The following is a 16,778-nucleotide window of genomic DNA, read 5'->3' as shown; positions in this document are numbered from 1 at the left end:
GGAATGGCTTAATGACGAAAACCGAGGTTCCACTGTACCACCTTATACCACCTTGTACCATGCAAGAGTACAAATAAAATAAGACAAAATATTCATATTTCTCTCTCTACCAGTGACACCCTACAAAGCTCCCAGGAATCTCCAGACCTCTGAGCCTACAAAGACCAGTTTCCGTGTAACTTGGGACCATGCACCAGGAGAGGTTAAGGGTTACAAAGTCATCTTCCATCCCGTGGAGGATGATATTGACCTCGGAGAGCTTCTAGTCGGCCCCTATGACAACACTGTGGTACTGGAGGAGTTAAGGTATATTTACTGTATAATACAGTTAGTTAGTTTCTGAAGTGTTTTCACGTACATGATGTAGTACATAAAAATCGAATTCTTTGTGTTTATAGAGCTGATACCAAATACACTGTGAATGTGTTTGGGATGTTTGAGGGAGGAGAGAGTATGCCATTGGCTGGAGAAGAGAAAACCACACTTACAAGTGGACCCGAGCCACCTCCTTTTGAAGTACCAGGTAACTTTAGCTAATATCCCAAGACGTCATACAGTGAAATCGTAATAGCACATCAATCTGCTCTCTGCAGTGTGTCACACTGGGCTTCCACCTTTTCCAGTCCAAAAGTGTAGACTAGATGTGTACATATTTCATTCTTGTCAGTTTAAAAATGTGGTACTATCCTCTGAGTCAGAGTGCTGCATGAGAAGAGGAAAAATGTTGTTCTTTGGAAGGAGCACGGAGGGTCAGCTTGCCTGGGCCATTCCTAATAAGGAGACAGATAACGAGCCCACTTGAAAGATTCATTTTTTTATTTGTCTGTGTGTTATTGGGTTTGGATTTGTTTATTTTTGGTGGGGGTGGGAATGTGTGTAAATTAAATATGTAACCTGTGTTCAGTTGCAGACAGTGGCAGTTAGTGCAACATCTGCAGCTTCCTTTTTAGGTTCCGAGGATTCCAGTGTATAGGTGGAAAACAACATTCAAATGTTACCTGGCTGCTCTGGAGGGCATGGGAGTTCCTCCTGCCTTTGATATGTCATGGGCCATTATGGCTTTATTCTCCTGATTTGCCTCAGGGATGAACACAGATGCCAAAAACCACAGCCAACAGAGACACTGCCCCAACATGCAACCAGACAAGAGGACAATTATTACAACACCTGGAAAATAAATGTTCCCTGATAAAAATTCCTCAGAAAAGGATGAAAGAAATATTCTACACTTTTCTACCTGCTTGTGGAGATATTTGTCAAGCATTTTAGGCGATTGTTTGGAATTGTTTTAATTGTGTACTGTCATTTCCTTCTTTTCTTTACTACTTCCACATCTTAAAGCACCTTTGACATGATAAACTTTCTACACTCAACATTGTGAAAACCTGACATATGACCATGGAATTGCATCTCATATGAAATGTCCTCCAATGAAGGCACTGAACCCTTTGCTCTCTCAGAGGTGATGTGTAAGACCAGTGCACAGGCTGACATTGTGCTACTGGTGGATGGCTCCTGGAGTATTGGACGCCTCAACTTCAAGACAATTCGTTCCTTCATTGCTCGCATGGTGGGAGTCTTTGACATCGGCCCCAAAAGGGTTCAGATTGGTGAGATTATCAAGTAGTTAAAGATAGATGAAGAGGTTTAGTGTACTAGCAAAACTCACAAAAGTTTGTCATCTATTCAGGTCTTGCTCAGTACAGTGGAGATCCAAAGACCGAATGGCATTTGGATGCTCACAAAACCCGCGAATCCCTCCTGGACGCTATCGCTAACTTGCCGTACAAGGGTGGAAATACCATGACTGGTACATTTTTTTATTTCAATTGCGGTGCACAAAATATTTAAAATATTTCTTCATACATCCCTAAAATATCCACACCTTCCGTGCAGGTATGGCTTTGAACTACCTGCTCCAGAACAATTTCAAAGAAAATGTTGGCATGAGACCTAACGCTCGCAAAATTGGTGTGTTGATCACTGATGGCAAGTCTCAGGATGATGTCATCGTCAACTCTCTGAGACTGCGTGACGAGGGCATCGAGCTGTATGCCATCGGTAAGCATTATTATTTCTATTAAACCATAACGTTGTATCAAAGAAAAGACTACAATGATCACTGAGCTCTAATTTATTATTCAGGCGTAAAGAACGCTGATGAGAATGAGCTGAGGTCCATTGCTACGGATCCAGATGATATTCACATGTACAACGTGGCAGACTTCTCCTTCCTGCTAGACATTGTGGACAGTTTAACCGATAACCTTTGTAACAGTGTCAAGGGACCAGGTGTGTATCAGTTGTCTTCATCATCATCAAAATCCCTTATGGACTTAGTAGAATTTTATCACACGGAAGCAGCTGCAAATGTGAGGACCAATTCCATAGTTTCTTCCATTTTCAGGCCCTGTAAACGTTGTAAGGATCCATGGACCCATACTTTTGTCCATGTAGTCTCGTTGGCTCAATATTGAGTGTACACTAGAAGCAGAACATAAGCCGAACTATTAGAGATAAATGCAAATCCATATTTGTATTCCTTCAAAATATGTTTCTGCCTCCCTGGAATGGGGAAAATTGCATACATCTTAATCAAATTAAAGAGCTGGGAATGGGCTGTGCTCTGGGGAGGTTGTGGCTTTCCTTTTTATGAGAATTTGCAGGTGGTAACACAAATGTCGGAAACAACCAGACATACTTTTTGCACACCCATCATGCTGACCGTGATGGTTTGTTTTGCACTCTAGGAGGTGCGCCCGATGCACCGACTAATCTGGTAACATCTGAGGTGACTCACAATTCTTTCCGAGCCACATGGACTGCCCCTGAGGACCCAGTGGAAAGATTCCGTGTGCAATATGTGTCTGAATCAGGAGTCCCACAACAGGTAACTAAACAACTGTGCATCACAAAACATCTCTACTGACAGTTTATCAGTCACAACACATTCAAGTGCAATTCCCTAGAGCTGAGGTCTTGTGCGAACATGCTGTTTTAGAATCTAATGGGATACTCCATTTCCAGCCTTTTATTTGTGTTGGCCTCCCGCTGATTGGGTTCTAATAACATTATTATCTGACACAGGACCAGAAACATTAGCGCTCAGTTTGAAGATGGAAACATGTGATGACCTCATGAACAATAGCACTACTAAAAAATAGAATGCACAAACAAATTGTGCCGCAAATCAACTGATTACACATATATTGTAATATAATAAAATAACTTGTAGTTATGCCTTCTCTAACTCGATCATGCTGAGAGTGGTTTCTAATATTGTGTCCCTCCCTTATAGTTTAATATGGTAATTGCAAACTACAGCTGCAATAGTAAATTGTTTATTGTGGAATGAATACCACTCTAGCCATGTCAATTAAAACGAGCTTTGTGTAAAAAAAAAAAGATATTGCACTGCAAACAAGAATACAAGTTTTGTTAGTATATCTTTTATAGCTTTGATCAAAACTGAGCTTTATTATCTTTCTTGTATTGGACCTCATTAAATTGTGCAGGTGTGCCAAATGTTGTGGCCATTGACTACATTTCTGCATCTTATTATATGTTTTTCCATGCTATTTAGACAATAATGGCTATTTATAATGGGTGGTTATTGTTTAGAGACTCTATGCTACTTTTCAAGCTGTACACAGACTCATGTTACGTTATATGAAAGCTTAATTTGTTTAGTATTGTCCCTAGATGGGATGAGAAAATGGGAAAATGCTATCATCATGGGGCGTGAGATACTGCAATAAGCTCTCTCCTCACCAGTAAAATATCTCTGCAGGGAAAGTGCTGTGACAGAAGCATGCCAAAATAAATAGCATGCCATCTTCTAACCCTCATCTGTGTTATTAGGTGCTTGTGGATGGCACTCAAACCACAGTGGTTCTCCAGCAGCTCAGCCCTCTGACCGAGTACCTAGTTAACGTCTATTCCGTGGTGGGCGAGGAGATCAGCGAACCACTGAAAGGAGTTGAGACCACGTGTAGGTTTTGGTTTACTACTTGGCCTGTATCAGTTGATTGAAGAGACTTTTAAGGAACCATTTATGCTCGCAGTTTCCAGTAGGAATGTAAACTCTGATGTTTTTTCCAAATAATGTAAACAAAAAAGTCTAAATAGACTTTGATCACCCATGCTATGTGAAGCAAAAAGAACAGAGATTTTTCCCATCAAGATCAGTCAAAAAAGTTTCAACTCAAGAAGGCTTCTGTTCACCCATGACACTTCACCCTTGAAGAACTGAATTGAGGAAGAATTTCCTTTTGGGTCTGTCACCAAAAGTGAATCTGTTCTGTAGCTGTTCTGTGACTCGTGTGTGGTCCCCATAAATCAAATGTACTAAGGAAATAAATATTTTGGTCTCATTTCCCTAAATTATTTGGCTTCAAACGAGAATACTACATCTTCATTAAATAGCAGATCATAGACAGTTTAATGTACAGTCCTGTAATGTGTGAGGCTCATTTTGGCGTCTTTCTATGTGTCTTTAAAGCGGTTAATTGACGTTTTATTGGCACTCTGTAGAATAGCAGAGCTTTAATCGTATATATAAAAACTTTAAAGGAGAAAGAGAGAAAAAAAAACTTGAGTGTCCTTTGAGCTGTTAGGTACTGCATGTACACAATTGTAGTTGTTAACTTTTTATTTTCTTACACAGTGCCCCTTCCCGCTGTGAGAAGGATGGACGTCTACGATGAGCAGATGTCCACCATGCGTGTGAGATGGGAGCCAGTACGAAGCGCTACAGGCTATATGCTGCTCTACAGCGCCATCAATGCGACCCAGCCTACTGTTGAAGAGGAGGTAAGCATTAGTGAGGCGTGCAGAGACGGAAGCAATAACAGCCTGTCAGTTGTTGATATCATGCTATGCTAAACATACAAACGCTCAATCTTGCTTGCATTCGGAATTGCAAAGCACACACGCTCGGCTTTGATGAAAGCCAGGCGTCACATATAAGAAGTTACATTTTACAGAGCTACCAGTGTTGCCTTCCCATCTCACAGACAAGGGAAAAGGAAAATACAAAGAAATATAGATCCAAAAGGATTAACACCATCATAGGGTGACCATATTTTCATTACCAAAAACCAGGACACTCGGCACACAATGAATGAGATACTCAAGTGATACTTACTCAAAGATGTCTTATCATGTCAATACATTTAAAGTTGGCCTCTTCTGTATGGATAGAAATTTGGTATATTAGAAATTACTTTTTATAACCTAAGACAGAAAACCCCAAAGGAAGAACATTCAAAAACCGGCACGAAAATGATTCCGAAATCAGAACGACACAGGTCAAATGCTTGTTTAGTTTTGGAATGTAAGCAATATTTGTGGGAAAAATGTGCCCTCAAAAGTTGCAAATATTTGGGAATTCAAACGCCATTGTGACTGATGTCCGCAATTTCACTAGACTTGACCTCCGAAAGTGTCAGATGATTAACTCTGTACATATGTTTTGCATTTTCTTTGGCTTTTTGTGGCAACACAAATTCAAATAGCCGCCTACACGGCAGCCTCTCAGGGATGACATCACATGCAGCAGAGTGCCCTCCTGCCACTCAATTTAAGTTCCCATGCACAAACAATAAAAACCAGGACACTTTAATCACTTTCTTAAAAAAATAAAACAGGACGGCCAGGACAGGAAGAGGCAGGACATGTCCTGGAAAAACAGGATGTTTGGTCACCCTAGTGTGTGCTTTTGCAAACACATACAGTATGATGTATGTACTTTTTTTTTATTGTCTCCCACAGATCAGAGTGGGTAGCGATACAACCGACGTCCAGCTTGTGAAATTAATCCCCAACACAGCCTACTCACTCTCCCTCTTTGCCCTGCACGGGGAGTCGGCCAGTCAGCCACTGACTCAGCAGGGTGTCACACGTATGTAGTGACTGAATTGCTTAAAAAGCCTACAAATTGTCTAATACTAATTGTAGAGACAATATTTATGCCTTACTCATTAAGTGTGACTGGTCCCTTCTTCAGTGCCCCTGCCACCTGCGGGAGAGCTACGGGTTCGGGATATCACTCATAGCACTATGAGGCTCATTTGGGATGCTGCTCCCGGTCCAGTCCGCAAGTACCTCATCACCTACAAGCCCGAGGGAGGAGAAGCTAAGGAGGTAAGTGTGATCCAACTTTTTATTTTGGTCTGGGGTATTAATAACACAGGGGGAAACTCTTTGACTGATGTCTCCATCAGTAAGCTAGGACAGCCTAATGGAGACAGCAGCTGGCTGTATGAACCTTAAAAATCTAGTGTGAGTGAGTCTAATGAAAGGGTTGAGACAGTATGGTTTTACAGGGGTCAAAGGTTGGTTATGGTGCCGTTGAAGGGATAAACACGACATGATTGCTCTTTTCCTTTTGGGAGACTTCATGTTCTGGAAATACATACGTCGAAGTGTCTCGTGGCCTGCCATTTTTATTGTGAAAAATGTACTTACTAGGGGGGAAAAAGTGTTCTGGCTGGAAAATAGCATAATGTTGCCGTTATGGATCGTTGGAGTCTAATTCACTCAGTGACAGCGTGCCACTCAAAACACAGACACCAAGATAAAAGGCTTTTGTCGCATTTTGTGTTCCAAATAAAGTCTGTTAAAAGTGTTCCTGGAAAATTACGCAAGACATTCCAAAAAAATTGACAATACAGGGGGAAAAAAATCTGAACTTGCATGTCGTTTTACAAACTGAAGTTGTAAATTTGGAATAATGTTATGCAACAATGTTAAATGGGTTCCTGCAGCTGGAAGTGAGCGGAACAATGACCAGCAAACAACTGGACAACCTGGTCTCACAGACCGAGTATGCCCTGGCTGTTACTCCCATCTATGATGAGGGTCCTGGACAGACAATGCTGGGTGAAGGAATCACTGGTAAGAATGAAGATGGAACGCCAGTACAATTGTTAATTGTACAGTACAATTGTTAAGTTAATTGGTCACATTTTGGTGAAATGTCTACCTGACTTCTTTCCTAATCTTCAACCTTGCAGATGTGGTTCCTGCCCCAAAGAACCTTAGATTCTCAGAGGTTACCCAGACCAGCTTCAGAGCCACCTGGGAGCATGGAGCCCCCGATGTGGCACTGTATCGCATTGGCTGGACCAAGAGGGGAGACACAAACTTCCAATATGTAAGCTTGATTTATTATCAAGCAAGTTATTTTTTTCCTTATTTACGTAATCCTTTTTGGAGAGAGTTCTCTTATTTTTAAATACAAGTGTTAACAAGTATGGAGGATCTGTATGTTGCCAATAACAATGCTCTTTTTGGCAACATTGTTAATCAAGAACTCTCTAACATGCTGGGTTGCCCTCATCAGGCCATTCTGAACAACGACGAAACAACCCGTGTCCTGGAGAACCTGGAGCCAGATACTCCCTATGACGTGTCTGTCACTGCCATCTATCCAGATGAGTCCGAGAGCGAGGATCTGCTTGGAACTGAGAGGACATGTAAGTTAACCACGTGGACTACTCTGTCATAATGAATTAACACACACTTAATGTTGTGCTGCAGTTGCTTGAAAGTATCTCTATGGTGTACGGCTTCATCAATGATGAATAATCTTAGTGCAATGATCAGTGAAGGGTACGCCCATTATACCTTTCTATTTTTGCTTCTGTAGTGTCCAGGAGAGGTGGTGTTTGTAAGTATATGTTTCAAAAGGAAAAGAATGCTTTTCCTTTTAAGTGATGAAAGCATGATTTCATATTTTGGCCACTTTGTGCTGTTATTGGTCATCACCATTTTCATCATCATCATTAAGCAAGCCGCTTAATCCATGCACAGCTCCAGTGGATCCATGTTGCAGCTGATACAGCCGATTACTTTACGTGCTGTCCATCTTCCATCCATGTCTGTGTGCTTGTCACCCTACTGCTCATCCCAATGCTGTTAATGGGAATGTTCTCACTCAGTCATGTTAAATGACTGAAGATGGAGTTCAAGTGTGCATGCTATGCCACACAAGGTTAAGAATTTCCTGTTTGTGAGGCCCATTTCGTCATTCATTCATCATTCATCAATTCGTCATTCCATCTTTTCATCCATCCATTGCACTGACTGGTCCATCCATTAATCCAAAGACTTCATCCCTGCTTCAGAAAAGATACAATCCCTTGGATTAGTAATCTTTTCTTGCTTTAAAGCAGCGATTCTTGATATTCATATCCTATAAAGAAGCATGTCAGTTATCTTGTATTTTGATGGCAAATTTAAATTTGTCACATGATATGAAAGGGTTCATTGACATAAACGACTGTAGTCAATGACCAGAATATCAAGGACTGCATCTTTTAAAGCATTTTTGAGTATACCTCCTAAAATTACCAGCCATACTGACAAGGTTGTAATTTTCATATATGCGCATGTGTTCTCCAGCACCCAACGCCCCTCCCTCCAACCTGGTTGTGTTCAACGAAACAACCACAAGCCTGAACGCCAGGTGGAACCCAGCTCCAGGCCGTGTCCAGAATTACAGGATCACCTATGTGCCCACTTCTGGAGGCAGAACCCAAACTGTAAGTTAGACTTAAATCACAACACAAACAAACCAAAAACAATTAAAACTTTAAGATTTGTCAAAGTCAGTGCTTCTCAGTTCTCAGTGCCTTTGATAAATACCTAATGAGCGACATTTTAAACCAGTTGGGAAATGCGATATTTGTCTAAAAGGTAACAGCAGTGGCAGCACAGCCAAAGAATGGTTACTTGCAGCCGTACGCAGACTTTAATATTTGACTCAAGTCTAACATGTGAACTCAGACTCAGGCTTCTTAATTTTTAACTCAATTTGATTTGTTCCTTCCTCCAGAGGTAGAGTTTCCCTCAAGCAATATTTGTGAATTGCTCAAAGCCCAAACAGTAACCGTTTTGCATTAATGTAGTTTACTCTAAGTAAAATCTCTTAAGCTGTTGTTTGGAAAGGGCAGCGCGTTTCTTTCCAGTATTTCCTAACAGTGCAGACTGTGTCCCACTGCTTATGGGCAGTCGTCCAAGTCTGGCCATATAATTTTGGTCTCTTTTGGTTGGTTGACATCTTGTCCACAATTTAGGCTTACAAGGAAGTCTAAATTGTGATAATGCATGCACTCAAGCAGTATGCTCCGATGCTCTGATCAACTTGGCCACCTGGCATGCATGAGACTTGACTTTTTATGTAATTTACTGTAGCATTTTTATACAATGTATTTGAGTAACAGACATTGTGCTACTTTAATACCACACATATGGCCTTAAACATTTGTCCCACTAGCGGAGGCAGCAAACGACATCCAAACGACATCCATTTGCCTCTCTCATATGATTTATTGTCAGATGGTGTGTGCAGGTTTAGTTCAGCCTCACATGGTTTTTATTTATACTTGTGGACTAGATGGAGTGTTTTCCTCTTCAGAATTTGATGAAATGTGGTTACCCTGGGGATAGCTCCATCACATCAAATTGACAGATGGATGAGAAACGGAATGTTAAAAAACTAATGTCAGCCAAGTTAACCGTGGTGAAGATATCTTGGGCGGTATTGCGTACTTGCCGCGTCTAGGAAAACAGATTACATCTGACACAATTGGCTTCATTTGCATTGAGGACAGTCTTTTTACTTTCATGATGAAAGTTTGCTCATGAAACATTATTCTGGTTTGTTGCATTAGTAAAAATTCTTACAATTGGAAAAACAAATGAATCCAACAGATGTCAATATTTTATAGCATCATTTGATGTTTGGATTCAAATCTAAGCCAGAGAGGCTAAAATGTTCTTTACTTCCCAACCAGGCCCAGGTTGGCGGGAAGAAGACTACTCTTTTCATGCCCAAGCTAACCCCTGACACCGAGTACTCCATCAGTGTGGTGGCGGTTTACCCCCGAGGAGTCAGCAGGGAGCTGATTGGACTTGGCAGGACCAGTAAGATGTTTATACTTTGGATGCTTCCAAATTACCGTACAAGTATCAACAGAAGCGTCTTTAATGAATATTTGCAGTGGTTAATGAGGTATGCGGCTTGTGGTGTAATGACTGAATTGTGACATTTAAAATAACAAGTTGATTTCTTTTATGTCAGAACCTCTCGGTGGTGTCAGGAACCTGCGAGTCACTGATCCCACCACTAACACCCTGAATGTTCAATGGGAGCCTGCTGAGGGCAACGTGCGACAGTATAGAATCTTCTATGTGCCTGCAGCTGGTGGCCAGGAGGACATGGTAAGCTCAGAAGTCACCACAAAATTGTTATTGGGCCTCTTTATCCAGTATGTTCCTGAAGTGGGTCTTACGGAAAGTCTGTTGGATTTATAAAGGGTTCTTAAACTGCAGAATTATGTTTGCAAATCCACTTCCTTGGAATGGTGAGCCAAATGGTTCAAATAAGCACAGGTAAACACCCTATTTGGATCTTTACCAATATTTAATGGGTTCTTCCTTGCTCATACCCCACTTTTCATTTATAAGACAGAACACACACACATACACACACACACAAAATCACAACCATAGATGTTACTTCCTTGGCACGGCTAACTGATGAATTGAGACGATCTTGTATTGGAGTCAAAAACATACAAACTCGCCAAGAGTTTCTAGCCAGAAGGCAGCCATTGGGATGAAAGAACAAATTTGTTCTCATGAAGTAGTTGAGTAGTTAATGAAGCTTGCTTGATCCTTGTAGTCACAATGACATCCACTGGTCATAGCTTCCCCCTGAAGTTACTCATGTTGTTACTCCGTCAGGTCCAAGTATCAGGCAGCACATACAACACAGTGCTGAAGAACCTTGAGTCCGATACTGTCTACACTGTTACCGTGGTTCCTGTTTACTCAGCTGGAGAGGGTCAGCGCATGTCGGAAAACGGCAAAACACGTAAGTTCAGCCTGTAAATGAACACTAGTGCTCTTCAGGTCCATGGAAGACTGAGGATGATCTTTAAGATTGACATGCATTATGTTGATGAAGGCATCTTTTCATGTCGTAATGTATATTATGAGTGTTCAATGAAAGGTGTGCCCATTATATCTTTATTTTCTGCCTCTATAGTGTCCATCAGAGGTGGTTCCTGTAAGTATATATGTCAAAAGGAAAATTATGCTTTTCCTTTTTAAGGAATGAAAGCATGACTTATTATTTTGGCCAATCGGCATTGTTGTTCATTGTCATTGTCATCATCATCATTATCATCATCATCATCATCATCATTATCATCATCATCATCAAGCAAAGCATTTAACGCATCCACAACTGCAGTAACAAACCAGTTACTTTAAAGGTCCCACATTATAGTATCTTTAAACAATTTTAAATAAGTCTCAAAAGTCCCATAAAGTATTCTAAGTGTGTTACCCAAAATCTAGCCTTGACGCTGGGATGTAGACAGTTTAAAAGTGCTTCTACTAAGCCCGACTGGGAACATGCAGATTTGCAGACTAATGAGCAGGCTCGAGGGACTCATATAACTGTTACAACAACAATTGTGCGTAATAGGGGACCTTTAAGTGCTGTATGTACATCTTCCATCCATGTCTGTGTACTTGTCACCCAATGCTGTTAATGGGAATATTTTCATTCAGTCATGTTAAGTGACGGAGGATAGAGTTCAAGTGTGCATGTCAAGTTGAGAATTCTCTGTTTTTGAAGCCCATTCCAGCATCCAGCCATCATTCATCTATTCATTATTCCATCCCTTCATCAATCCATTGCACTGAGTGGTTCATCCATTAAACAATCCCTGTTTCAGAAAAGATAGAATCTTTTGCATCTTTTTCCCTTTAAAGAAGGACATTTTGATACAAAGAAGCATGTACATTCCAATTAACAGGACAGGACAGGGTGATTGACTAGAATATCAAGGGTCCATTGGTTGAGAAACCTCCTAAAATGACCAGCCATACTGACAAGGATGTAACTGTCATGTATGTGCTTGTGTTCTCCAGCACCTAAGACTCCTCCTATCAATGAATTCAAGTAGTTACACCCTTGGAGGATAAGATTGACACACTGCATGACTGCATTATTGTGATGAAGATGGAATTCATTCAAGTCTGGCCCAAATGAACTTCGTGGTGTTCTACTCCCGGCTTGCATGTCTGCTACCCCCTTCCAGAACAGACAGTCCTTAATGATTAGTTTCATATCACACCAACTAGACGAAACTGATTGTATACCATAAATTTCCCAGGAGATCAATCATAAAGCAGGATTAGCAACATCAGCAAAGCCTGGAGCTGTGGGTATAGACTCTTGAGTTTCCCCACAGCTTCAAACCGCCAACCTCTGCTGGGATTGCGTCAGCATTTTGTGGGTTGATTGCTTCGGAAGGAATTCCTCGGCTGGCAGTATTATAATGATGTTTCCTTTTTCTTTACTGTAATATCGTTCCTTTACAGGTTGGAATGTAGGGTGGTGGTCTGGATAATGGTGGGGCTGGCGTATCAGGGGAGGGAACAGATTGTCTAATTGGCTCTAAGTATAAGGAAGAAAGTAGGGAAAAAGAAACAGAATAAAGAGTTTAAATGAATAGAGAGCATTTATATATGTTTTATAGTCTTCAACTCACTTGGAGAAGGTCACGCACTGTGTCTGCTACCATTTCCCTTTTTGTACAATAGCCCTTAATGTTTAGTGTTTTTTCTTCCCCTAACCCTTTCATGCACCACTAATCCAATCATACCGCTGCAAACAACCTTTTACTTTGCACTGTTGCTTTTGTCAAGTACAGCACCTTTACTTCATCTCATTCAACTTCAGGATCTTCTCTAACTATTCACTGACTGTTTATTGTACTTTAAAAATTCAAAGCGGCTACAGGCAACCAGCTTTATTCAGTTTGTGAAACTACGGAAGGACTCTCTCTGTGTTTTACCCACTGTGTTTCTCCCCCCGCGTTTATGGGGTTATAATGGGAGAGCAGCACAAAAGCTCAAAACATCTGCTTTGGATTTTTGAATGTAAGCGTCACACAGGGCTACACATACACCTTGTATTCTTGTACCTTGTATCTTTTCATTCACCTTTAAGGCACTGACAGGAAGTTTCCTGTTGATAGCGGTATTGTTAAACAATGTCTTAAACTTGTCTCTGCCGGTTGCAGGGCAATGTTGTTCATGTTTAATGAAAACCTTCTCAGTGTGTCGCGCCATGTGTGTCTATAGGAGGGTTGAAGTGGCATTTGGGAAGAGACTCACAAAAGGTGGCTGTTAGACACAAGTGAATTAATTCGCCTTATCCACTTGACATTTTCCTTTGGCCAAACCAGCTACTGTTTCTAGTACCTGGGCAGTCGGGGTTCCAGGCATGGTGGAATAGGTAACCACCGCTGGTTGCTCACTAGGAGAAGGGATTTTGTAATTCTTTTGCCGTTGTAAATACGTTTGCTGCACAGATAGAAATGACAAAAATAAAAATAAATCATCCTTTCTCTATCTTAGCTCTGGACATCGCAGTATTATATGCTGTCTCTACTCTGCTGCTGTTTTCTAGTTGCCCTCACACATTAAAATTTGTCTCCAACAGCCACATGCCGAGAATTAAATTAAGTACACCCTAGTTTTCCTCCATTGTTGCTTGTCAGCATTTCTCTTTCCAACCGATGTACTCTCTGAGGTGTGGATTTCTCAGTTTCCCTCCACTACTGTAACAGTAGTATTTTGAAGTGCAAAACCAATGAGCATGGGAGATCACAGGTCAAAGGTTTTTGACAAAAGGTTTTCCACACCTAACTCAGCCAGCCTTTCCTTTATCAACCTAGCTGTGTGCATAGGGGTACAGACATGCTGGAAGAGAAAAGGGCCTGCAGAGCTAGACAGAATTATCCAAGATGTCTTGACATACCGCCAAATTTTGATTCAAGCATAATAGAGCTTTTGTGCCCAACACTTGATTGATGAATGAAATAAGAGGTGTGTTTAAATACTTCAAACATTGAAGTACATGCTTATTTGTTTCCATTCAGTCTGTCTGCTCCAGGTGACATCTGTGGATTCTTGCAATAGACTTAAACTAGTCTGTTTTATCTCATCCTTTCTCTCCATCCATCTTCTCAATCTATGCTAACGTCTTACGCTGCTGCCCTTTAACCTTTTTCTCTCATCACCCGTGACCCTCTGTCCAACCGTCCTCTCATCATGTTCTACTGTCTGTTTTACCTTTGAATGACCCTGACCTTTTACTTTTTTATCTTCCTCTCTCTCCACCCACGACCATTCTTGTTTCTACAGTGGAGCGTCAACCTGTCAGGAATATCCAAGTATTCAACCCTACGACCAACACCTTGAACGTTCGCTGGGAGCATGCCACTGGCCCAGTTCTGCAGTACAGGGTGGTCTACGCTCCAGTTACTGGTGCCAAGCCTGCTGAATCGGTAAGTTTCTGGCCAGGAAGTGGGCACAAATGTATGGTTAAATGCCTACAGCAGCCTCCTTTCCTGAATTCATACATTATACAAACTCAAAGACCAAATGATTTATTCTGAGAGGATAATTGCGGGTTTATGTGGGCGCACATGTGACACAAACACCATCCCACCTTTGACCAAAATTTACAGTACTATTACATTTGCCACCAGGAATGTAACAGCCTCATAGTGAGCAGTTAAAAGCTAAACATTCGTCTGTTCACCAAATGGGGCATGTGCTTTTGTACCTGCGCATTCACATGAACTGCAAATCGAGACTGCGTTCATCAAAGTAGAAGTTGTTTAATTGCAATTCAGGCTGTATATGACATCTGGAACCAGAGTTTCAACATCTTCCCTTGGAAAAGAATTTTTGTGAATATGTCAACAACTTTTGAAGTCATACTTGATGTGACACCATTGGCTCTCTCTGTTGTCTGCTTCAAATAGTGAAGGTTTCAGGCTCAGGCCTTCTCTTAGGTGCATTAGACAAGCATCTGCAACAATATGGTTTAGCTTTAGCTACACAACTGGCTTTGGCTTGACAGCTTCACCTGTTGCTGGACTTGATATTCTCCTGGAGAAAGTCTCCAGTAACTCAGTTCTCAAGCACATGTTCATACTATGTGCGAAAGACGTGGCCTTTGCGGCTGTCAAGCATACTCCTTAACTTCAAAGGAATAGTTGGCTCTTCCTTTCACTCAGTGTTGACAGCAAAGGGGATGATGAGTTCAATTGTGGCATTATGTAGAATGTACAACACACTGGTGTGTATCGAGAGAGGGGAAAGGTCTTTGTGAGTGCAATTGGTGGGAGGATGAGTGTTATTATTTATGTTACGGGCAAGAGTGTTCCAAGGCAGGTAGACACAGCTAGGCAGAACGCAAGAGTATGTTACAAACCATTAAATAGTAAATGGTAAGAGCTAAATTCGTCAAAATAATGATAAAAGCAGAGTAAAACACAACAAACAAGAACAAACTAAAATCTACATACAGTGGAACCTCGGTTTTCGTATGCCCCAGTTTTCATTTGATTGAAAATTTTCGGCAGAATGTTTTTTTTGTACACTGTCTCATGTATTGTACAATATTGCACATAACAAACTAGTCCACTTGCCCTATATTATATCGTTCCGTGAAATTGAATGCCCAAATAAAGCTCTTTCTGCGCTGCTCACTCACTGTTTTTATTGAGTGCGACTGCTAAATACGAGACACTACTGAATTCTGTGGTGGAAAATGTCCGTTAGCAGTTTATTTCTTCTCTCCACCGGTGCTAATGGAAGTTTTCCACGACAATTCAATCTCACCAGGCTCTACGAGAAGTCTGCATCAACAATATGTTCCATCCATTTGTCATTTATAATTATTTTGTTTGGTTTTCTACAATTAAAACAAGAGTTATTCTCTATAAAATGTATATTTGTTAATATTTTTGGGTGTACGGAATACATTAATTGGATTTAAATGATTTCCTATGGGAAAAATTTACTCGGTTTTTGTACGTTGCGATTTTCATCTGACTTTTGGGATGAATTAACAAAAACTGAGGTACCACTTTACTGTAGAAGGGCTTTACAACACAGCCGTTGCTTGATCGAGATAATCAAAGAATCATATTGATAGTCAACAATCCAAAGACGACATTGATTAAAATCTGGGTCACAACATAACATTTATCTTTGGTGGTTGGATGCAGATTTTGGTACCAGGGACCAGCACCACAGCCTTTCTGCAGCAGCTGATCCCAGACACTGATTACAACGTTGGAGTGGTTGCCCTGTACCGCGATGGCGAAGGACCCACCATCAGTGACAACGGCAAAACCCGTAAGAAGTTTGACCAGTCTGATTAAAACAGATGAAACAAATTATAACTAAAAGCTTCAACTTCAGTATTTTACTAATAATAGGTTACAATTCGAGTCATGTTATGAAGAAATCACAACAAATGTTCTCCCACAGGTCCACGAGCTGGCCCTAGGAACATGCGTGTGTATGATCCCACCACCTCTACTCTCTCTGTGAGCTGGGAACATGCCGATGGTCCTGTCACGCAATACCGCATCACCTATGCCCCGACTACCGGAGATCCCATTGAGGAATATGTAAGCATATGCAGAATTTGTGTTTTTCACAGTTGCACATTTTACAGTTATAAGGTAAACTAATGAATTAACAAAAAATACATTTATTTGCTCATCCGAAAACGCCAAGAGTATTTAATGCGGCTCAATATAATACCAAAGGTTAAAATAATACCTGACAGTGTCAAAAGGTGGAATGTTTTATAACTCTCTTGTACTTACTACTTATTAAATTGTACAATTACCTAATCTTGTGACCGGAGAGTCAAGACCTATCGTATA

The 16,778-nt window shown here is 41.0% G+C and overlaps 1 protein-coding gene across 6 annotated transcripts in view; it reads left to right on the top strand.

Annotated features, from left to right (window-relative positions):
* col12a1a (collagen, type XII, alpha 1a) overlaps nucleotides 1–16,778 on the top strand; it is a 53,582-nt gene that overhangs the window by 15,941 nt on the left and 20,863 nt on the right. For 3 of the 6 annotated variants that reach the window (XM_054796775.1, XM_054796774.1, XM_054796778.1), the window contains 23 exons: nucleotides 114–306; nucleotides 399–523; nucleotides 1,461–1,610; nucleotides 1,691–1,810; nucleotides 1,897–2,061; nucleotides 2,146–2,292; nucleotides 2,751–2,890; nucleotides 3,862–3,991; nucleotides 4,667–4,812; nucleotides 5,773–5,902; nucleotides 6,008–6,144; nucleotides 6,768–6,897; nucleotides 7,017–7,156; nucleotides 7,346–7,478; nucleotides 7,652–7,672; nucleotides 8,407–8,546; nucleotides 9,801–9,930; nucleotides 10,088–10,227; nucleotides 10,753–10,882; nucleotides 11,057–11,077; nucleotides 14,233–14,375; nucleotides 16,110–16,239; nucleotides 16,375–16,517. In XM_054796775.1, coding sequence (XP_054652750.1) covers nucleotides 114–306; nucleotides 399–523; nucleotides 1,461–1,610; nucleotides 1,691–1,810; nucleotides 1,897–2,061; nucleotides 2,146–2,292; nucleotides 2,751–2,890; nucleotides 3,862–3,991; nucleotides 4,667–4,812; nucleotides 5,773–5,902; nucleotides 6,008–6,144; nucleotides 6,768–6,897; nucleotides 7,017–7,156; nucleotides 7,346–7,478; nucleotides 7,652–7,672; nucleotides 8,407–8,546; nucleotides 9,801–9,930; nucleotides 10,088–10,227; nucleotides 10,753–10,882; nucleotides 11,057–11,077; nucleotides 14,233–14,375; nucleotides 16,110–16,239; nucleotides 16,375–16,517 — 2,984 coding nt within the window. The remainder of the gene's footprint in view (nucleotides 1–113; nucleotides 307–398; nucleotides 524–1,460; nucleotides 1,611–1,690; nucleotides 1,811–1,896; nucleotides 2,062–2,145; nucleotides 2,293–2,750; nucleotides 2,891–3,861; nucleotides 3,992–4,666; nucleotides 4,813–5,772; nucleotides 5,903–6,007; nucleotides 6,145–6,767; nucleotides 6,898–7,016; nucleotides 7,157–7,345; nucleotides 7,479–7,651; nucleotides 7,673–8,406; nucleotides 8,547–9,800; nucleotides 9,931–10,087; nucleotides 10,228–10,752; nucleotides 10,883–11,056; nucleotides 11,078–14,232; nucleotides 14,376–16,109; nucleotides 16,240–16,374; nucleotides 16,518–16,778) is intronic. The other 3 variants (XM_054796777.1, XM_054796776.1, XM_054796779.1) reach the window with 3 other exon arrangements.

Source organism: Dunckerocampus dactyliophorus, chromosome 13, assembly GCF_027744805.1.
Source record: "Dunckerocampus dactyliophorus isolate RoL2022-P2 chromosome 13, RoL_Ddac_1.1, whole genome shotgun sequence".
In the NCBI taxonomy this organism is placed as follows: domain Eukaryota; kingdom Metazoa; phylum Chordata; class Actinopteri; order Syngnathiformes; family Syngnathidae; genus Dunckerocampus; species Dunckerocampus dactyliophorus.
Note: the sequence above shows the minus strand (reverse complement) of the source record. Positions and strands in the feature narration are given on the sequence as shown.